The sequence below is a fragment of the Meleagris gallopavo genome, chromosome 1 (genome assembly GCF_905368555.1).
Source record: "Meleagris gallopavo chromosome 1, MGAL_WU_HG_1.1, whole genome shotgun sequence".
Taxonomy (NCBI): domain Eukaryota; kingdom Metazoa; phylum Chordata; class Aves; order Galliformes; family Phasianidae; genus Meleagris; species Meleagris gallopavo.
Window position 1 is genome coordinate 16,833,949 of NC_139404.1, and position 22,853 is coordinate 16,856,801.

Genomic DNA, 22,853 nt, shown 5'->3' on the forward strand with positions numbered 1-22,853 from the left:
CTAACAGACTAGAGCAGTGAGAAACTGGTGTTTGTTTACTTTCAGATGACTGAATGTTTTCTCCCAATCAGCTGAGTATCTCTGGGGATGAAGTAGTCTGGGGAATAACCTATTCCAACCAGATAACATGGCCTGAACTCATATCACAAAGAGGGTGTTACAGGCTTGAAGTCTTGGTTTTGTCCTTAAGAACATTTCCTCCAGTCTTGTTTCACTGCTTAAAGACCACTTCCCACCTGCATCTAGGAACTACTTGGTACTATTACTCCTTTAGTCACATGCAACTAACCTCTGTTTCAACAATGTCAAAAGAAATGAAAGGAAATAAAGAAATGGTCATGCAGGTAATCATTTTGTTGTCTACCATCTTTCCTTTTTTTTTGCTTTTATGAAACAGAACCACCACCTATATACTGAATCAGACTATGTTTTTTACAGATGCAAACAAAAGCAGGCTGCTTACAGGAGCAGGCAACCAACTTCATTGTAGTACTGGAGGAATTAGAGAAAATTAAAAGCTACTCATGCAACCTGACTGGGCACCTAAGCTTTTTAATAACAAGAGTCTATTTTTCTTACCTAATTATTTTATCCATGTATAGTTCATCTACATATATTTTTTTTTTCTATTATTTAATGGCAATTAAATTTAGCCAGTTACCTAGTTGTTGCAATTTTCTCTGAAATTCTGAAGTGGAGGTATGATACCTGCTTTCTGTTCTCGAGATTAGCAACTGTGTACTAAAGCAGAGGAGAGCCTAGAAACCCAACTACAACCCCCTTTTTGGGGGGCAGCACTGGACTACTGCTGCCAAAGTGGAGCAGTGTTCTCGACTTGATATTTAAATGAATTCAGCGCTGTCTGATAAAGTTCATTGTGGCCAGATGTTTTGATCTATTGGGAAAGTAAACACCACTAGGAAATCTCAGTGAGAGAATGAGGGTGAAGAAGGAAGGAATAATAGATGCCAAACTGGGGTTCATTGAGAACAGGTGATCTGAATGGCTGTTTCTATTATTTGTACTGCAATGATATGTAGATATATATGCAGTAATATATATATAAAAGATTGGGATGAATCTCAAGACACAGTGTAGTCTATACTCTTACGAGAATGAGGATTACCCCTAATGGATATTTATTTAACTGAAAAAAAATCACGTTAAGATGTGGCTTCTCTGTCAGTGATAATCTGCACCATCATTTAACTGTCCTGATAGCTAGACTGTTTTCAATTAGCATCTGATGTAAATCCCCTCTGCTATGTTGGTAGCTCTAATTAAAACCAGATCTAATTTATCTACATCTTTCTTAAGACATGAAGCCACAAACTGAAAAAATGTGCTATTGTTGGAACTGCAGGACTGAAGTTTAACATATGCCGCTTGCCTTGTCTCTTTTTTTTTTTTGTGTGTGTGTGTGTGTGTGTGTGTGTGTGTGTGTGTGTGTGTATGTGTCAATGAATTCCAAAGTTTTGCTTAACTTTGTTTCAACATGATGTTTTTTGGTCATTATTCACTTTATGATCCACTACCCTTTCATATATTTTTCCATTATTTATGCAGTTGTCCAATACTTTTATTTTTTAAAAAATATTTAGCATTTGAGGAAAAATGCCATGCCTGTACTTTTCTCCTTCCAAAATGAAAGACAATGTGCTGTGTTCCTGACTCGGTAGAATCATGTTATCATTTGATCAGATCTCTGAGTTCATTATATTGTTAACCTCTCTAAATTACTAAAAAATTATCCTATAATATGGAGAACAACCTTGATGCTGAGTGCATATCTTTGCATGATTCTAATATTTAATTTATAAGCCAAATTCTGTTCTCTGTTTTTCTGGGTAAATACACTTACTGCAGTTGTCCCTCCTGATTTGACCTCATTAAAATTGAAAGTACTGTATACGTCTTATTACACAAATAGCAGAAATATTTTATCTGAAAAACACATGTTGGAAATATAGTAAGCCTGTTTTTGTTTGTTTGTTTGTTTTTGTTGTTGTCTCTTTTTTACTTTTTTCCTTCTGTATAATGAAATGCTTTACATCATCTGAAGGAAAATATTTTTTGTATTAAAATCCTGTTCTGGATATGGTGCCTCCTGTTCTGGATATAGTGATCAGGGAATACATTTCTATTGCTCTTCTGTATTAGGATCAGTTATGGCCTATATAGCTGTCATTGTTTCAGTAACCTGTAAATTTGTTGTCGTAATGAAGCTTCTCAATAAACAAAGTTATTCTTATTTATTAAGTCAGCAACGGAATCTGCAGCTGAACAGAGAGGCTTATTGTGTAAAGATCTGAGGTTATATGTAACATATTTTGAAATGCTGTATATGGATGGCAGAATATAGTCATGGTTACGGCCGCGAGCAGGAAATCACAGTTTTGAGTCTTGGCTGTGCCACAGACTTTCTGTGTGACTTTGGACAAGCTACTCTTTGTGCATTAGCTAATAATACTATCTCTATCTCCCAGGGGTGTTGTGAGAATACATTCATTAATGTTTGTAAGGCGCTTGGATACTATAGTGATGGGGCCATATAAGCACTTAGAGAAACAATCCATTTTTGCAACAATGTGCATCTCCCTGACTAAGGACTTTTTTGCTGGAAGTTTTTCATCGATGCTTGTTATGAATAAATCTACTTTATAATGATACAGCGAGGTTAAACTGCCTTTTGGAGTGCAATCTCACTTTAGTATTCAGAACAGGTGGAAACAGTCATAAGTTTGAAAGCTGTTCCCAAGGAAAGAGAATAGAATTTTTATACTCAGGAATTTGAATAGAAAAGATACCTCTTCTGATTCATCTAGTTCAAAACATGGAGGATTATTTACATCTGTATCTGTCTCACAAATAGTTTATTCTATTTTAAGCACTTCTCATTACATTGTCTAAACTACCTCCTCAGGCAAGTCATTCCATTGCCTAATTGCCTTTAAAGTTAAACAGTTTGCTCAAATGTCTACCCTATTTTTTTTTTCCTAGTGAAAATAAGCTGCTCTTTCAGTGTGTCCTTTCTTTCTGAAATAACCTTCACTGATTCGTGTTCAGTTCAGACACACAACACAGTTACAGCAGGTTAACAAGGTATTGCTTTAGAGCTGATGGGAGGTAAATTGGTGAGCCACTGTAATTTGATTTGATAATTTGCCTGGCTGAGTGCTGTACAGTATTAAAATCTGAATGTGGGGCTGAGAGCATTAGCACCAAGGAGAAGAACAAGAATATTAAGTATTCCCAAGGCCTTCATAGAGAACTTGCTGATAATAAGTTTCCAATCTAGGAAAATTATTGCTGCAGAGACTTCATAAAGGGCTCGTTTGTGTTGTTTTTGTTTGTAGAAACTAGAGGCAGAAATTATGGAAGTAAGTGATCTGGATGAAAGTGAGCAGTCCTTCTCAGAAGTGGAAAGAGTTTTAGAGGTTTGAAACTTGGGAAATAAAGTATCTGTTCTGCATCAGTGTAAAACTTTTTAATTTGGGACCTTGAAATCAACCACATTTCCTGAAGAGAGAGAAGTGTCAAATACAAATTGCAAAAGCTTTATGAAAATGCATGGCCGTTGGAAGACAGAAACACTGAAAATGCCCCAGTGGTGGGAAAAGATACTGTGTCCTTGCTTTCTGTATTAAATCTAGAAAATCCACATGATCTTCAAAAGTATACAGTTATGAGAAATCAGAGCTTGCAGTCAATTACAAGATGTAAACATACAGTTTAAACCAGCGTAATTGCTTCTTGGGCTTATGGCATTGCTTGTTGTTAATGTACAGATTGCATTGAAGTCCATCCCTCCACTATTGTTTGAATATGTACTGAATAGGACTGTTCTTTAATAAAGTTCCTGTGTAAGTGATAGCGGAAATGCTTCTGAAAGTGATGGCTTCTAAAGAGGAATACTGTTTTTACGCTATGGTTAGACTTTATTAGCTATACATAAGACAGAGCTGTATTATTTATTATTATTATTATTATTATTATTATTATTATTTTAATTCCTGTCTTTGACTGGGAATTGAATGGGTTTGATATCATCTTCTTTTACACATATAAGTAAAATAAACCTCTATGGGCAGAAGTACAAATGAAAGAAAGAAGCAAGGTAGAATATTCCATCACAAAACTACTACAGAAAGAGCTACAGGTAGCAGTATGAAATTTTAACTGAATTTACAATCATCAGTCTGCTCCCAACCTCACGTACTGTATCCTGTTTTCTAGGCTTAGCTAAACTCTCAGTACAGTCATCTCTCCTTTCAGTCTTTCAACAGATGCAGGACCTATGTTTGAAGATTCATAATCAGAATTCAATATTTTTTTAGTAAAACTTGTTGCAGGACTGAAGTAAAATAAAAAAGAAGCATCATTAACAATATTTAATAATGAAATATTATTTGAAGTAAGTTGCTTTTCATGACATCTCTTTTTAAGTTGCTCGTGATTCTGTTAATTAGGCATTATTGGAGTCCTTTGTTACCCAAAATTTCCCCAATGACTGTATTTTCATACTAGATTACTGCAATAACAATAAAATTTCTACCAAAATATTTGAAAAAAAAAAAAAAAGTAACTTCAAAAGACTCAAAAGACCGCTGTTGTTTTAAAAATAGGGAATCTTTTATATTTTATGTCAAACTAATGTTCTTTGATACATGGTATGCATCACACACACATGAAAATAATTGGGATAACAATTAATATACTGAAAGACATTGTACAAAAAAAAAAAAAAAAAAAAGATGCCTGTTTGCATAACTCCATTCTGATCACCAGCCATTAAAAAACAGGACCACCACAAACAATGAAAATTTAAGTTTCTGTTAAAATTTTCTTATCCTTTGTTGTGTCTCTCCAAAGGAACATACACATCTTCAGTAGTATATCTGAACAGGTAAAACAAAAACAGTTAAACCTACTCAGACTACTACAGTTGCATTACTAGAATTTAATGATTGCCTTACCCCATGCCACCAACTTCTTGAGGCACATTTTCAATATGTGAAGCAGTAGAGTGTATAATCTGGAAAGGATAAGAACTTTTTCCTTATGGCAGAGTAGATTGCCGTGATTTCTCACAGTAGGAAGTCACTGGCTCGTATGCTGATTCTGTCCACTTTGATAGGACAACTTTATTGATAAACAGCTTCATACCTATGGCATATCATTAGGATTGATGCCAACTGCACATATTTTCAACAGATTAACTTCTTCCTTCCTCATCTCTTTGCAGACTTTAAACCATAAGGTGATGCTCTATATACAATTAGAAACTGTGTTGCTCATGCTACCTTCTTCTCGTTTCTTTTCGGTATTCTTCTAAAGTGATTATGAAGGAAGGATGTTTATTTAAAAAACTAATGATAACTAGTGGAGGAAAAAAATGTGTATAGGCAAACAGAAGAAGAGAATACACTATGTTGGCATTAGCATTTAAAATAAATGTAAAATGCCCCATGACAATTATTCTAGTTTGTTATACTGTCTTTTGCTAGTCCCTCTTTTCGACAAGTAATTGTCATTTTGTTGAGTTCTTTGATTTGTCCTGTTTTCATGGAATACAATTTCCTGTAGTGAAAAAAAAAGAAAAGAAAAAAAAAAAAAAGAGTGTTCTTTTTATGGCATAGTTTCTTCATAAAAACTAAAACAACAACAAAAAGCAACAACAACAAAAAGAGCCAACAAAGCAAACTGTTTCTGGATCCAACATTTGATGGCATTAGAGTTTAGGATTTTATTCCATATGGCTGAATTTTATTATGAAAGATGTAAGTAGATATGTGCTATATACTATGCTATATTTCCTATATAGGGAAAATATGAATATTTAGCCTCTTTCAAAGAAAGTGGGGGTGGGGAAGAAAAAGACTATTTTACCTAGTTTCAGTTGTATCAGATGCAGCTGGATATGTACTTGGTTGGCTTGTATCTAAAGTGATGCAAAAATGCCTTCTAAAATCAGTGGAGGTCAGTTTTAATAATACTGTTCTCAGCATCTGGAGGTAACCATTATATAAAGTAGGGTAATTATAAGGGGAAACTTCAAAGTCTTCAGATCTGTGATCATCAGGTAGTTTATTCTGTGTTCATTTATTTTTTTCATTTTCAGAAGTGATTTCAATTGAATCATTTATGGTTCTTCCATTCAGATTATAACAGCTATTTTGGAGCGGATAACCCTCAATGGCTGTATATGAGACATTGTCCGGGGTGCTTCCAAGATGCTTTTGAGCTGGGTAAGGAAATCGCTGAGTGTTGACACGTTCTGAAAGCACTGTGGCACGGACTGAGAGCATACAGTTTATAAAATGTGTTACTAACCTATTACTTTTTTGCATTAATGACAGAATAGACTATAAATCTTTCCTCTGAAGTATGAAACTGAACCAAATAAACACTTAATCATTTGCCAATAAAAGAAAATCAAATATTTTCAAAAATGAAATACTGTATCAAATCTGTATATAGTAGTTCATACAAAACTTTGTCATCATTAACCACTTCTAATGTAGCCATTCAATGTATAATATCATACTGATCTAATGTTATAATGTTAGCATTATATTAATATACTGGTGAGGTAAACTGTAATCAAATTTTTGCTGTGACTTTAGGGTCAAAGATAACTCTTTCTGTGAGCATGGCTTAACCAGTATATCAGTTTAAGACTTCAACTAATATTCCAGCTCTAATCTGTGATTGCCCCTGCACTGCACGTTACCTTATACATTCTTTCAGTCATGAGCAATTAGCTATGATGAATCCTCTGCCCTTTCAGATACAGACATGGGCAACTAAAAACATGTGGACTACTGAACTTGAACCTGTGCCCAGTAAGGCTGTACGGGCACGGGTATTTGTGTGGACCTTCTGCTGCTATAGTAGTCTTTGCAGTATTTCATCCATGTGAAATCTGACTGAATCAGCTGCAGCATCTGCAAGATTTTTACTGAAGTTAGTGTGCTGCTGGTAGCTGAAGTTGCAAAATAACAAAGCTAATGTTGCCCAGTATGTTAAGGGTAGTGCTTTAATAGCTTTACTTTTTTGCTGTTAAATGCCAAAATCTTAGATGCTCCCTTTCATGTTGTAATTAAAGCTTTCTACTTCAAAACAAAACTAAACAAAAACAAAAACAAAGAGGATATAATCCTTAGAGACACGCTTTTCACCAAAAAAGAAAAATAAAAAAATGTGCAAAGCTGCTATACAGTGGCCACTTCATTAACTGTAGTAAGCTTTGGGGTGCCTCATGTGCCTGGCAAATAGAAAAAAGAAAAAAAACATTTTACAAAAACAAGCAAGCAAACAAATAGTAAGTAGGTTGCACATGCAGGAGAAGGTTATATAAATCTGTATTTCCTACCATTATCCCACCCCAGGTGTATATCGATGGGCCTCCAGTGTGTTAATTTCTCATAGCAGAGTCTGGTAATAAAACTCATATTGGCTTGCAGTAATCCATTTTCATCCTACTGAACAAAATTTGTCTTATACTATTTAGTGTTATCTGGCCATATCTAATAGTCTAATAGTAACTAGAGATTTGCTAATTGGTGTTTTTTTTTTTTGTTTTTTTTTTTTATTATTGAAAACTAGGAGACTATATTATACATGAATGGCTTGTAAAGGTATTGGTTTATACTTCAGAATGGTAAACAAGTTAGTGTTCTAATTTCTCCTTTACTCAATCAAGTTTTCAAAATGAAGTCCTGAACACAGACCCAGAAGAAACTTAATGTATAACATTCTGGGCTTCCTTTAATGTCACAGTTGGATGCAGGTTTAAAACACTTGAAAACAGAGTTTTCAGGCTTAAAATAAGAGTGCCATAGTGGTAAACCCATTTTAACTTACACATAACTGTTCTGATTGTTTCTTTTGTGCATGTAACAATTTTTTGTTTTTTGTTTGAGGTTTTGAATAATTTTAAAGCATCTGCACATTAATCTGGAAAGTATTTCTCTCTTCTCCTCTGGTTTATTAGCAACTAGTGACTGCCCCTTCTCTCAGTAATATCAGCCAACAAGCTCAAACATTACAGATGCATACAGTCTATTCCTTGTACATTCAGAGCATAGTTTATCTAACTCTGGAGGCGCCTTCTTTGCTCTAGATATGTTCAATTTTTGCTGCAGCTCCCATTCTTACCTATCAGCAATTAAAAGTGTCCATTGTTTTGTGGTTTCAGCTCCTGATCACTGTTTGTGATATCCACGTTTTGAGGGGGAAGGCCAATGGGTAAATAAACGTAAAGAAAGTTTTCTTGGTAAAGTTTGAGTTGTAAGACATAGAGCTTATTAGTCAGGCTGCTGATGAGTATGAGTTTACAATTTGTATAGTATTGCCCTCCTGTTGATTTCGGATTTTTTTTCCCCATCTCCACTTAGGTGAAGGAAAGCAACAAACCCCTCAAAACTTACTAACTTTTGAATTTTTCTGTACAAGACTGTTATACTGCATTGCTGGCTGATCTGTGAAGGTTTGCTATGTCTTGATTCATATGACTTGAGTCACTGCTTATTCTGCATGGCTTACTTTATGGATCTCATTTTCAATGAAGAACTTACTGATTAAATGTCACAACATTTCAATTGTGTGTATTTAGGCTAGATCTTCAGGAAGTGATGCTGGAAACTATGGATCTTAACTAAATTCCATTAATTTCATTTGTTTAGTCATCACGGTTATAATACAAATCCTTTTCAAGGGGAAAAAAGGAATAAAAAATATATATTTCGATTAGAGAAGTGAGAAAAATGCAAATTATTTTAAAATACAAAAAGTGAAAATTTGAGGATAAGCCTGTTTGTGATCTTTTGTAGCTCTGCAGTCACTGGAACATTTAAGACTATGCTATCTGTGTTCATCAGTCTTACCTGCGAGTTTCAGGTGTTATATACTCTCTGAACTATTTTAAGATAATAATCTTACAACTGGGGGCAGGTGAAAAGACCCTTGAGACCTTGTAGACTTTGAATTTAGTAGTTCTCCTCCTGTATCAGAGTTGCTGCCTATTCTATTCTTTGTAGACAAATGAAAAGTGTCTTGAAAGCATTTTGAGTATATGAAGGCCATAAACAAACCAGGAAAAAAAAAAAAAAAGGGAGTGGAAAGGAGGGGTTGGCAGGCAACATGATTACACAGTTGTGTCCATTCTGACGTGTGGTTTTGATGATGTAATACATCAGGGAGAGGTTGTATCAGATACAAAAGGGAGAGGTGAGTTCCCTTCCCTCCGTCAAAGATATGAAGCTATCCACTGGGAGACATACTATACATGTGTCAGATAAATGAAATCACACCTTTTGGAGGACTACCTGGAAATTCTTGACTCTCTCTTCAGACGTTGATTTATTTCTTCCTAAAGAAGTTGAGGGAAACCTTGCATGGAAACAATTCCATGCTATGGAAGGCAAGAATGAGTTTCAGCATCGCAGGTTCCTCACGGAGGACTCGCTGCCCTACTTCCTTTCTTAGTGGCTTCTACTTTGTGACAGCTTGTGTCCTCTCTCCTATGCATAGTGGCATTAGTTCGCGTGGATATGTGCTGGTTGCAAGTACCACCAGTGCAGGAACTGAATTCTGTTAACGCTCTAAATGTTGCAGTCCCAGATGTGTTGGTTTTGTTTCTACGTCAGAAATTCCCCAGGTCATAATGCTGTCACTGTTCTCAATAGGAAACCTTAATTGCAGAGCTAGTTGGAAAAGAGTTGGATTAGCTGGCAGAGTATTGTCTGGAAAATCTTTCAGCTGTGCAATGTTGTCTCGTCCCCTGATATTCCCCACCCTCACCCCTGAGGATTCCTAGCCTGCTGCATTTGGTGAGATACATATGTTTTCCCCAGCTTCAAGTACTGTGAAGGGTTCCTCTGGGATATCTGAGTATAGATACCTAAGTGTGTCTTCAGTTGCTAGGTTATTTTTAGTCAGTGGGTGGTTACCAAGTCATCTATAATTGTGCTGTTAAATGTGTCAGAGCAGCTACTGAAAAGTGAGGTGCTCCCTGTAACAGGTTGAGCGTGTAAGGTAAAAGGAGAGTACAAGATCAGCAGTACTTAAGTGAGTTGTTTAAAGCTTTGAGTGATATAAGGGTCTCCCCTATGTACTGCTTGGTGAGCAAATATGGGGAGGATGGTCCACGAGTATAACACAAAAGGAGGAATATGATGATATATACTTTGATCCTGCTATCCATAGCTCCTGTGGCTGGCATACTGTGTCATTTCTGATTTGTGGTGCTTGGAAATTTAGCAGTGATCAGCGGACTGCAGTGGTCTCACAGATCCTTTCACTTCTTAGCCAGTTCCTGTACTGCCCTGGCCAGCAGTGGCTAAAAGCTGTTGCCAGTTGGTGGCTGCTTAGTGGAAGAATGTGCAGGAAGTTCCCAGTGGACAACTGTCCATATGACATGGACTGCCGGCGCAGTTCTTTCCCTATAAATAAGATCATACCTACATAGAAGCTCAGTAATAGTGAAAAGAAGGCAGGAACAGCAAAATAAGGCAAGTGGAAAGCCAAAGAAGATCCAAAGACTTTTCTTTAAAATATGCATCAGAAGTATTAAGCAGAAAGGACACACAACAGCAAAGAAATTGCTCCTTGGTTACTCCAAACCATCCTGACTGCATTATCCCTTTCATGGATCTGCAGGCAGGAGAAAGAGGGGGAAGAAGAGTTTGGTCTGCCAAAAAATTGTTAAAGCCGTATTAACACATCATTTATTTAGGTGAGTGAAGGAAAAAATGAAGTGAAAACTTCAGACATTCATGGAAGGAGATGGTTAGATGAATACACTGCGAATACACAGTGATAGCTATGTCACATCACAAACCAGCCATTAACAGAATCTCTCTAGAGATGAATTTCTATTTTGGTGGTGCTTGCCATCATCATCAGCAGATCAGTGATGGTATTTTGAGGAGTGCTGATGTGGTGGCCCAATAGCAAGGAAATGCGAACCAGCTGTTGGTATGTGGAAAGCAATGGGGAAAAAGTATTTGGAGGCTGCAAAAATAATTGGTAGAAATATACCCATCTGTATTCATTACTTATACTTAATATATAATTTATTTTGGTTAGATTCAAAGTGGGAAAGGATTTACAATGCCACTTCAGGCATACGTGAAAGATGAACTGGGTGAATTTCAACAAAATAAAATGTTAAACTTAGCATCAAGAGAAGCATTCCAGCTGAGAGAACTGCTGGGCTGGAATAATCACCTCAAGTGACTGGTGACAGACTATTGCCTGAGTAACTCAGAAGTAACAAAAATGAAATCCAGTGGGCACTGGCAAAGGTTTGTGCTAGATAACCTAATAATAGATACTGTCTGCTCTTCTTTTTTTTTTTTTTTTTTTTTGGGTGATTCAATGCCAGTAGTAGATTCCAAATTCATTAGTGAAAATGGGCTAACGTCATCTCATGCTACTGTATTTAGATCTGCATTGGCCATGCATAATTTTGGGGCTTATCGCATGAACAGGAATAAAATCATTATGCAAAAATATATTAAACACAACTGAAAATACCAGGCGCTTATTTACAGTGGTATGGAACACAATATAAACACGGTCGTGTTCCAGGAACTTTAGCATTTTTTTAATTTAAAATATCTCATTATGGAAGAATGGATCTTTTAAAGGTTGGTGGATTTTTTTTTTTTTTTCCATGGAATTAAATGCAGAGCAGAGAAGATATTTTTAAACCTCTAGAATTGAGCAAGGGCTGCTGTCTTCCGTACAGAGTTCCAGTTTTAGTAATTCTGTTGAACTAGACAGAAGTTTCAGTAGAAGGAACAAATGAGCTGCATTTCCAAAATCGAACATACATTTGGAAAAGATGCACTTATTTGTTGTGCTGCTTCCCCATAAGAACCAGGAAGAACTCATATTTTAAGTGCAGTTGCCTTTGCCATGTGATTATCTGGAAAATGCATTCCTTACTGCTTTTCCCAGTTGCAACACTGTTGGAAATCTCTTCCAGCACTATGACCATCCTTCACCTGTCCTAAGGGCTTTCAGGTGCTCAGCATCCCTCTTTAACATTAAAACACAAGTGGAAGATTCCCTGCGGAGTGGTTTCCAGACAGAAGCTATTGCTGGGACAAGAGCTTTTTGCTTCTGCATTACTGGAGATGCCTGAGGTCAAAGCTTTGGCAAAAACCTGGAAACGAACAGTGAGTTGGTGCTATAAATCTCTTGGCCCAAGCAGCTTGCGAATTGTTGGACAGGTGTTACTGCATTAGCTGGGGTTCAAACCTTAATAGGCTGAAAGATCATGTGGTGTTTTAGTAGGGGGAATTTATTCTTAAAAGTCTTCCAGAGAAGTCCACGCTGGTAATCTGAGATATCTTTAATATCTTATACTTATAATCTTTACGTAGATAACCAGTCAAGAATTTGAAGGTGGCTATTTTTGAATAGGGATCATCCTATTTGAAAGGTCCAAGTCTGTCAAGAAAATGCAAAAAGCACAGCACACCATATTTAGTACAGCAAGCACCGTTGCCAGGTACCACTGTCCTCCCAAATGGGAAGTCTTCTGGAATCCCTTGTTGCTATGAGACTAAATATCTCCGTACTGTGTGAGCGCTGAACCAGATTTTGCTCCCACTTACACTGCTGTGCGTGTGGAGGGACTCCCCTGTGGCTGGGAGGCACAGCGCTGCGTTCTGATGTCGTTCTTCTGAAAGGGTCTGCTCCAAAGGCTGCTAGAGCCTAGGAGTGTTTGCCTAATGCAGAAGCTCCACAAAGTAAGACCAGCTTAAAATCAAAGAACATGGGGGCTGCACTGTCGTGATGAACCTCAAAGGAGCAAACAAGGGATTTCAATCCGCTAGCAGTGTCTCTTTGTGTGCTTTTTGGAAGGCAGTTCATACAATTTGCCATAGTATCTCCCTACCAACTTTGCATGTTCATACTGAAAGGTACATGTTGCTGATCCAGGACTGCATAAACTCCTGAGACACCTTTAAAATCCACATATCTGGAGACTTAAAAAAGAAAAAAAACAACCAACATTTTTTCAAGGTTGTTGGTAGGGTTGTGCGATTTTCTTGTGACTGTTTAAGTGTAAATATATGAATTTTCTTTAGCTACCCAACCACTTTCCTTTTCATCCAGAAGACAAATACACAAACAAAACCCAACTTGAACTGAGCCCAAGCATGGCCAATTTCTCACCAAAGGGTACATTTGAGAATTAAAGATTTATAGTGGAGTATCTCTACTGTAGCTCTGACATTGCTTTAACATTGCATTGCTGTAATCTTCGAATACAGTGAATACAAAAAAGGGTTTATAGGGATTTGTGTGAAGTTTAAAATTCCAAAGATAGTTGCTTTTAATGTTTCTCCGTGCTATCAGCAAAAAAAAAAACCAACAAAACTGCACATCATTGACAACAAGGAAAATGTTTGCCTAACGGAAACATCGATACTGTATTAATCCGTCCTTCCAAGCCTCTTGAGCACCTGCTGGTTCTTAAAAACTAAGAAAATATGCCAATAAGGAGTATTACCAAAAAATCAGCATAAATGAAAACATTTCACCAAAGAGCTATGAAAGCAGAGCTTCGCGAGCATTCTCTTACTTGGTTTGGATCTCCAAACTACGGACGCGCTGCTGCCTATCCCGGATAACCCGGGGTAACGCGGCGGCCGCCACCCCTCCGCTCCCGCCGGTAGCGCCGCGCAGTCCCTCCGCAGCCGGCCGGGGATCGCGGTACCTTCCCGCCGTCCGCGGAGCAGCGCGCCGGGGCGCTCCCGCAGCTCCCGCGCCCCCACCCGCCCGCTTCGCGGCTCTCGCTCCCTCTGTCGCCCCAACGAGCGTTCCCGGCGCGGAGCTCGGGGCCGGCAGCCCTTGGCGGCACTCCCGGCCGTCGGGGAGGTACTCCCAGCTCCGCGCCGCAGCGCTCCCGCGGCCTGCCCGCCCCCCGGCTGCGTGGGGAGCCGCTTCTGTACCGCAGCTCGGCCCTTCCCCTGAAACGGGCGGCAGCAAAACCACAGCCTTGGCTTTTTTTTTTTTTTTTTTAGGAAAGGGTGATTTATGGCATTCCTTCATTTGCGCTCTCGCTTTCCGCGGCGATGGCTGCGACGGAAGCATCAACCTGTAGACTGAGCTCGCTCCCGCCGTAGCCCGGTGTTCGGAAGGCGCTCTGCGGTGCCACCGCCGGGCAGCGGCGCCGGGACGGGGACGGCCGAGGGAAGAAGCGGAGCGGCCGCGGAGCCCCCGAGGCGGGAGGCGCGGAGCAGCCGAGCGGAGGGCGGCCGTCCCCGCGCAGCCGGGGATTGGCGGGCTGAGCCAAGTCCCCCCGCGCCACGGAGATCTCCGAGCCGGGGGAGGAGGAGGCGGGGGGTGCAACAAATTGCCGCCAGCCGGGAGAAGTTGCAGTAAAGAGAAATCCCTCCCTCCCTCCGCTCCCTCCCCTCCCCGCTCTCTCGCTCTCTCTCTCCCTCCCTCCTCCCCAAGCCGTGGCAGCGAGCGGCGGAGCGGCGGCCCGACGAGCGAACGAAGGAGTGAGGCGGCGAGCGGCTCCCGCAGCCCGGCGATGCTGCAGCGGCTCCCGCGGAGCCTCCCCGGGGTGGGCCCGGCCCCCGCTCGCCCCGCGCCGCCCGGCGGCGGCGCGCCCTGAGCGGGCGGCGGCGGCGGCGGCCCCGCGGCGCAGCGGGCGCTGTTGCGCAACCTGCCCGGCGCTGCCGGCCTCCCTGCCCCCGCCGCCGGCTCGGCGCGGCTCCCGCGGACACGGAGCGCTGATTCATGGGGCTCCGCGCCGGCCGCCTCGGCGAGGAGAGCGCGGCGCTGCCGCTGCCCCCGCGCGGGGTGTGAAGCCCCGGCCCCTCCTCCGCAGCCCCGGGCTCGCCCGCCCTGCTCGGGAGTGTGGTCCCTGCCGGGAGCCGCCGCGCCTGGCGCACAGAGGGAAGCGTTGATGCATCGCTGTGGAAATTCATTGTGTGACTTTCTGGGTATTTACTGAGTTTCAGACCGAGATGCAGCTCTTGAAAGCTTTATGGGCACTAGCAGGAGCAGCGATCTGCTGTTTTCTTATATTTGTCATCCACTCACAGTTTCTTAAAGAAGGTAATTATATCTGCATGTCTACATACCCTGTTCTTTAATACTACGGTCTGTACGAGGTGCCTTAATTATTTTTTACTGTTTCCAGTATGTTCTATTTACAGCAGTGCTTCCACGCCGTTTTTTTTTTTTTTTTCGTTTTTTTTTTTTTTTTCTTGCTGCTTAAAGCCTTCTCGTGTTTGTTTCGTTAGCAAATAGCGAGCTTTGGACTTACGTTCTTGGTAAATGCATAGATGTATAAAATCAGGGTGATGTTTGCATTCTGCGTTTTAGTGGACGTCTCATGGCTCTGTGGGGTACGTCCGGTGCATAGGAAATATTTGTTGCTATCAGATGACCACCGAACAGCAGTCGTCATGGGAGTATTAATAAACCAAAAACCCCTTAACAAGTAAACGTCTTATTTTTATACCGAATCAATAGGCATCCTTTCCCTCTTCCTTGTTCAGTAAGTTTTCAATAGATGGCACTAAAGTTCTATGGAAAGGGCAGGGCAGAGCAAATCCTGGGCTCGCAGCGTCCTCCTCCTCGCTGCCCCAACAGGAGCAGAGGCCTTTGCATGCTTTCAAGGTTCCGTTTTTTCCACCTTGCGGTCAGAAAACTGTGATTGCAATTTGTTGGAGAGAACAGCTCAGATGGAGTGGCGGGTTTTATATTACATTTCTTTTCTCTTTATTTCCTGCATGAGTTGGGTGGGAAAAGAAAGCGTTTGATTAAGTGGATAGAGGAATCTTCTCAGGGAGCAACACTCCTGTGTTTCTAGTTTTGTTTCCTTATCTTCTTTCCTTCACCGGGAAATTACTCTTTTTTTTTTTTTTATTATTATTTTTATTCCGTGTTGTAATAATGATTCCTTATCTATAAAGGAAACTGCTCTGAGATACGAGCGTGAATCCTGAGAGATGTATTTATATTGGGTGGTGTGTGAGAAAGACCAGTGCTGTTCCTTAAGAAGCACAACACAAAAACGTGGGGGTTTTGACAGACCGATGTATTCCTTTTTGTCACGGTAGTGCAGCCGAGGTGGTGGCTGCTGGAGGAGGCAGCCAGGCTGGCTGTGGAGCTTTGCAAAGTGAGGAGAAAAACTTTTCTGTGCCTGGGACAAAGTTTCTTTCTGGGCTGGGCAGAGCGCCTGCCCTGCGCCCATGGAAGGGCCTCTGCTGGTGGTACTGCAGCACGGGGCGTTGCACTGCCGGGCTGTGCCTTTGTGCTGATCTTTGCTGGGACAAATAAGCAGGGATTTGCCCGGTTTGCATAGTCTAGAAAGCGGTATCCAGATATCGACAGTGCCAGAGATTTCTCCTTTAAGAAAGGAGCCCATGCTTTAGTTGCATTGGGTACAGTGCCTCCCGTATATTCACTTATTGAGCATGTCTTTAAAATGCTCAGACTGGTCTGTTTGTATATCTCTGTCTAACTAGATGACTCATTTTGAGGAGATATAGCAGAAAGAAATATAGCCCGGCATCTCAAGCTATTTTTATTTTTTTTTATTTTTATTTTTATTTTTTTGTCAGCATTTGCATGATGCTGCTTCTTTCTTTCTCTTTTCCTTTTTTTAAATGTCTTTCACTCCTTGATTTCTAGACCCCTGTTACCATGAATAATCCATAATGGAAGAAGCATTTAGTATCACTTAAAGTATTTCGTCTTGCACTGTGGGATGGAAAGATACTACTAAGTTAATATGTGAAGGCAGAAACCATGGCCACGCACTGAGCGCTTCAACACGTTTTCCACTGCTTCTCCTCCAGCTTTTATAGCCACTCTTCACTCTCTGAGCACAGGGAGAAAGCTGAAGCCGTGGAGCTTGTTGGGTAACTTAATTACACCGGTCTGTTTATACTTGTGAAGAAAATATTTCTTTTGTATTTCTTCTTTAACACTGTGACCCGTATACTTATGGTAAATACAGACTGTGTGTGTGTGGGGGGGGCGTTTGTCGGCCCTTCCTGACCGCTGCTCATCTGCGTTCCCATCCCTGTGTACAATTACTTCAGCAGTGCATGTTGTCATCCCCCTGGTTTCAGCCCTGACATGGAGTAGTGCAGTGGAATTGGCTGAAACTCGAGGTGGTATAACTGAATTCTTCTCTCTGAGGAACTTTCAGAATATCTAATAAAAATGATAGTTTTAGCCACCATGGATTCAAATGCAGGCATGTAGGAGGAGGAGGAATAGATAACAGAAGACTTAAGCTGCATATTGTAAACAATTAGCAAAAGCAGCATGGAATTTTCTACTTTTTTGTTTTGAAGTCTGTACTAAGAAAGCAAGGGAAAGCAGAGTGAGGGAACAACCAGCAGAGCATTTAACCATAAGTCTACCACGCTGGTTTACTGAACAGATATGTATCAAGAAGAGCACGTGAGATGGCAGTTACCTCCAGAAGATGTGGAATTATTCTCTGATATTGGAGTTAGCCCTTTGCATTCAGATTTTATTAAAAAGTTGGGAATGGTGTGTCTCATTACACATAATGGTGCTAGGCTGTTGATTTCCCGGCAAAAAGATTAATTTCCCATTGGAGCCTAATGAACTACATAGGCTCATTGTTTGCAACTCCACTGTGCGGTTAAATCCCGAAGTTAAATACTTGGACGTTTTCATGTGATTGTTTCTTGTGCAGAAGGATAATTTCCTGTGGTCCCAAGCAGCAAACAAGTAAGCCACCCGTTTGCCGAGCTCGATCAGTTGAGCTGATAGCATGCGTCTCCTGAGACAGTTTGACAGTACAAGTTTATACAGCATACATTCCTTTTGTTTGCGAGACAATTGATGTAATAAGAATGACATGAAGAATTAATTGAAGTTCTGACTTAATTTATTAATGTGCACTCTCTCTCCATTTTTGATTGTTTTGTATTATTTACAGCTTAGTATTTTTCCAGAGGCCAGTCTTAATGGAAAACTGACATCACTTTCACATCTTACATCTCTAAATGATCGCTATTTGCTTTTTTTTCCTTTTCTGTATTAATTTTCCCTCTAATCACTTTGAATTAGTGATGCTATCTGTTAAACTCTTGCCACCTATTAACACAAGAAATTTTGACAATTTCAGCTGTGCCGCGTGGCTACAGAGTGTAACTTTGATTATATCCAACTAAAACTTACTACCAGAAGCAAATCCTCCTTCAGTCATGTTCATAGATACATTATTGTGTGTTGCTGTGGTCTGCTGAGAGTTTTCACTCTGTTATCTTTTCTTTTTAGTTCCTATGCTGAACTTACATTTTTTTCTAAGTAGACCTGTCTTAATTCTTAAATATTTTAACACAAATTTCTGAGTTAAGGCAATTTAGTAGCAGTCTTACATTGCTGCAGTTTAAACTGCGCAAGAGACAATGAGTGCTTGTTCTGAGATGAATGGGAAAGAGCTGTTTAAAGGTTTATTTTCATGAATATGTTTTTTTCAGGAAGTGAAGAATGGGTGACACAGGGTGCCATTTTTTCCACACTTAGGCTTTTGTGTGGAAATACAGGTCATCCTGTGGCTAATCCGTTCCCCTCTGTCCAATCTGTCCTTCAGTGTTTCTATAAAATGAATAGAGCTGTGAACCCAGAAAAGGGCATTGTGATTCGTAATTGCAGTTCCAAGCCGGTCTGATCTTCCTGCAAAGCAGTTTAACGCACCCCAGTCAACCCCAGTCGCTGTGAAGAGGTCTGGAAAACTGAAATATCTGCAACTTTTTTTTTTTGCGTACACAACTGAGAATTAAAATAAGGAGTTACTTTCACTACCCGAGTCTGGTTTTTAATTATTTATAATCTGTAACTCTCTTTCAAAGAGAGCTGGGAAAAAAAAATCCTGAGTTGGTGCTATGCACACTAATTTTGGGCCCTCCTCTGCCCCCAGACACTTACCCTTTTCACCTAGCAGAGCATTTAACCATTCAGGCACAGCACTGATGCAGAAAGGTAAAAGATGCACTTTCTAAGTATGTCTTTGAGTACCGTGGAAAACAGTGCTGCAAGGGGATAAACTTTGGAAGGGCATGAACATACTGCATCCAGGGTGCATTACAGCCTAATATATACTTTGAACCTTTTTTTTTTTATTATTATTCTGTGGTTGTTAATTAAGAGCCTAGAAGACCTCATCTATCAAGGGCAAATTAATATTTTGAATCATTTATGAGATTTGAGCGTGTGAGCAGGACTAAACAGAAACATGGGTTCAGTCCCAAGACTCAAAATAGAAAGAAGTGGAGCATTAAGGTCTCAAAACTGCATCCTTAATCTGCTGGGTAAAATCTCTGGAGCAAGCCGTGTAAAATAGGCAGTAGTTGAGTAGAGGCAGGAGAATTCTAATACTTCTGTTATAAACTGATGATTATAGTTATAAACCAGAATTATCACCTGTGCAAATTTAGCATATGTATGTATATATGAATAGCGTACCTGTTTAGCACATCTTTCATAGTTATCTTTTTTTCTGCCCTAGGCAGAAGTTTGCAGTTGTTGGTTAAAATCAGACTGACACTTTTCTGTCAGGAACATTTAGAGGAATTAGTGTCACAACAGCAAAAATGCTTCAGTGCTTACTTCCAAAAAGCGCATTTCTTACTCATAATAACTTGGTTAAAGTTTATACTTCACATTAATATCTTTAATCTGACACTTTTTACAGACTGTAATATACTAACCTGCTGTAAAACTATGGGAATATTTTATACATTTTTAATGTGTTTTTAGGATGTACGTTTTGCAACCGGAAATATCCAGGCCATATTATTTCATTTAGGTAGCCCCAAACGACTCTGCTACCCCTCTGCTAACATTCAAAAACCTCTGTTGCTGAGATTATTTCTTAAGAGCTTTCTGTTACTGTAACCTCACAGCTTTCTGTAGTTACTGGGACTAATGTGGACTGCTGTATAAAGCATTTGAGGACAGGACTCGGCTTCTGAAACTTTCTGAGAATCCTGCAGTATCCATTGAAAGAGTTCGAATGTGATTTATTAGGAGAGCTAATATTCCCCTTAAGATTTGTTTTCCTTTCATATTTAAAACATTCCAAAAAATGACTTGAGACAAAGCGAGAAGGAGAATTGCCCTTAAGAATGTGGGGAAAAAGTCTGCATTTATCTTAGAGGTTTTTTTTATTATTATTTTTTCCATTTGCCCTTTCATGCTCAACCTATGTCTCAAAACAGTAAGGGACCTTGCATACCAGACATGCTGCGTATGTTACCTATATGTAGTAGATCTGAGTTGAGGACAGTTTGTCGCAGATGTAAATGTTTCTGCTTTTTGGTGTTCAGTTGCTTTTAGCAAACTGTAGCATAGTTATTTTCTCCTGTTTGTCCTATTTTACTCATCTATGAAGAGGCAGATAGAAGTGGGATTCTCAGAGCAGCATGACAGATTGGAGAGGGGTGCAGGATGCTGATGTGGAGGGTTTGCCTTCTCATTCAAGGAAACAGATTTGACTGTTAAAAAACCATGAACTTGAGTACGTGCTGCACAAGGAAAGAATATGTATTTGAAAGGTTTTGGTTTTTCTATTATTTATTTATCTGCACATTTTCTTACTTATGTTAGGATAGAGAAGTCACGCAGACAGAATTCTCAAAAGTTTCTTTTTCAGGGAGGTGTTTCTGTCTGGTGTCTGGCTGTGCCAGGAGATACAGAGAGGAGGAGTCTGGTAGTTTTTCTGTGCATAGAAGGCAGCTTCAAAATAGTCTTTGGTTTTGAGTGATGAATATGACAGATGCATTTGTCTTCACAGTGCACCATAGATGGTATAAAACCCCTACTTTTCCTGACTGAGTAATCTGACAAAAGGTATTAGTAACAGATTTTCAGTAGTCTTTTTGTCTGCCTGTTTTCGTGCCCCAAGAGCACAAGTGAGGAAATGCTGACCTTTCTCAGTATTTACTAGCACTACCTATTAAGAAAAGCAGCACTGTAGGCTGATGTGATTCACATCATACAAAATTGTGTAATTGTTAGATCTGTTGATTACTCTCTCTTATTTCTAAAGTAGACATACACATTTGATCTGTACTGTATCAGAAATGAAGCTGGAATAAAAACAAGGCATATACAATGAGATATCTTCAACTGAATTTAAGCAGGAGCATTGAAAAAAAACCACGTGTATTTAGAGATCAAGAGTTCAATATAGTATTGATAAAAAAAAGGCAAAAGTAAATATCTTTAACATAAGTTCATTAATACAAATATAAGTAAAAGTCCTCACTTATATTAAAAAATATATATATTTTTAAATATAATCATATGAAGAAAAAGAGCAACACAAGCTTTTGTCCCAGTCATAACAGCAGTGTTTGGTTTTTGGTAGTATGTAGATGTCCCGCTTGGAATCAGTGGCTCACCTGTCTGTGACTAGTCAGCTTCAGTGTATGTTCGTACAAGTCCAGGCCAGGTATCTGTTACATCCAGTGTCAGGATTTTAGTGGATATTTATTTTGCTCAGAAATAATATCCTCTTGCTACTTTAAACCTTTAGTGAGAAAGGATTCTATTTAATAGCAAAATCCGATTATTTGCCTAAATGTGCTTATTATGTGTGCTCTAGAAAACCAACACAGTGTAATGAAACTGCCTATTTGTTATGTTTTACCTTTGGCACTACATCCGTTCATGAGAAATGCTAGTCAGAACAATAGATCTTCCTACTAATTGTCATTAGTCTTGTGAAAAGCAATGAGTAACATGTTTGAAATATATCCAAACAACAAATTAACATATAAATAATCAGGAAAATAATGTAATGGATCGATACCTATTGAAATATATTCTAAAAGCAGATGCTATGCTAATGTGTGTTTTTGTGTGAGCGATTTATTATTTTTGACCGTGAGGAGCACTGTAGAAGTCTGTTAGTGTGAAAAATTGGTTTTACAATAAACCAGTGTATTTTGGATCTCGGTTTCTTTCTACCGTGCTACAAGGCCATATTGTATTCCAAAGTGTAGATGCTTAACTGCAATCATACATGAAGAGAAATGTAGGCCAAATTAGGTGGATACACAGGAGAACAAGGGGAAGAAATGCAACGATAGAAGATCTGACCTAGAAAGGAGTAATGAAAAGATCGGGGTTATTATGTTTAGACAAGAGACTGCTGTGTTGGTAGGAGTTTTCAATGGATAAAATTCTGCCTTAGGAGTAACAAACTGTTCTTTCTGAAAAGCGAGAAGATGGTGAGAAGCAGTAGGCACAAGCTGAATTGAAGGAGATTTAAGCTCGATACAGGAAAAAGAGTAGCAAAGGAAATTTGTGCTGAACATCAGGGAAGAATTACAGATGGCAAGGACAGTTAAGGACTGCAATAGATTTCCTTGGGAAGCTGTGAAACAGGAGAGTTTTACTTTCAGGTCAGAAGGTCCCTGTGTTAGGAATAGCATCATCAAGTTGAAGTGGACAGGTGGACCAGGTGACCTCTTGAAGCCCCTTCAAGTCTTATCCTCCAAAATGCTAGCTTACCTGAAATGTATTTAGAAAGCTGAAAGGGCTTTAGGAAGCATCTGACTTTAGGGCAGTTTTCTGTTAACTGATGAAGTGAAGGCTTACGAGAAGATACACTGGGATCTGAAGGAATTCAGAGGATAAAGCAGTATATGAAATCTCTCCCAGTGGTTTGAGTATTTTATTAGCTAAATCATACCACTTTCTGAGTTGGAGATGTAATTGAAAAAGAAAAAACAGAAAATCTCATGATTTATGACTTCTGGGACGTGTCAGAAAATAAACTGAGGTAGCTAACAGTTAATCTTTTAAGTGCTTTTTACTCT

At 39.6% G+C, this 22,853-nt stretch overlaps 1 protein-coding gene across 4 annotated transcripts in view; it reads left to right on the forward strand.

Annotated features, from left to right (window-relative positions):
• TAFA5 (TAFA chemokine like family member 5) overlaps nt 1-22,853 on the forward strand; it is a 418,761-nt gene that overhangs the window by 87,924 nt on the left and 307,984 nt on the right. For 3 of the 4 annotated variants that reach the window (XR_014881545.1, XM_085217784.1, XM_085217798.1), the window contains exon 1: nt 14,377-15,090. The exons of the other annotated variant lie outside the window; for it this stretch is intronic. Coding sequence is in view for 2 of the 3 variants with exons in the window: in XM_085217784.1 (XP_085073910.1) it covers nt 15,000-15,090 (91 nt within the window). In the remaining variant the exon portion in view is untranslated. Of the gene's footprint in view, nt 1-14,376; nt 15,091-22,853 lie in introns of those variants that run through there. 4 annotated transcript variants of the gene reach the window in all.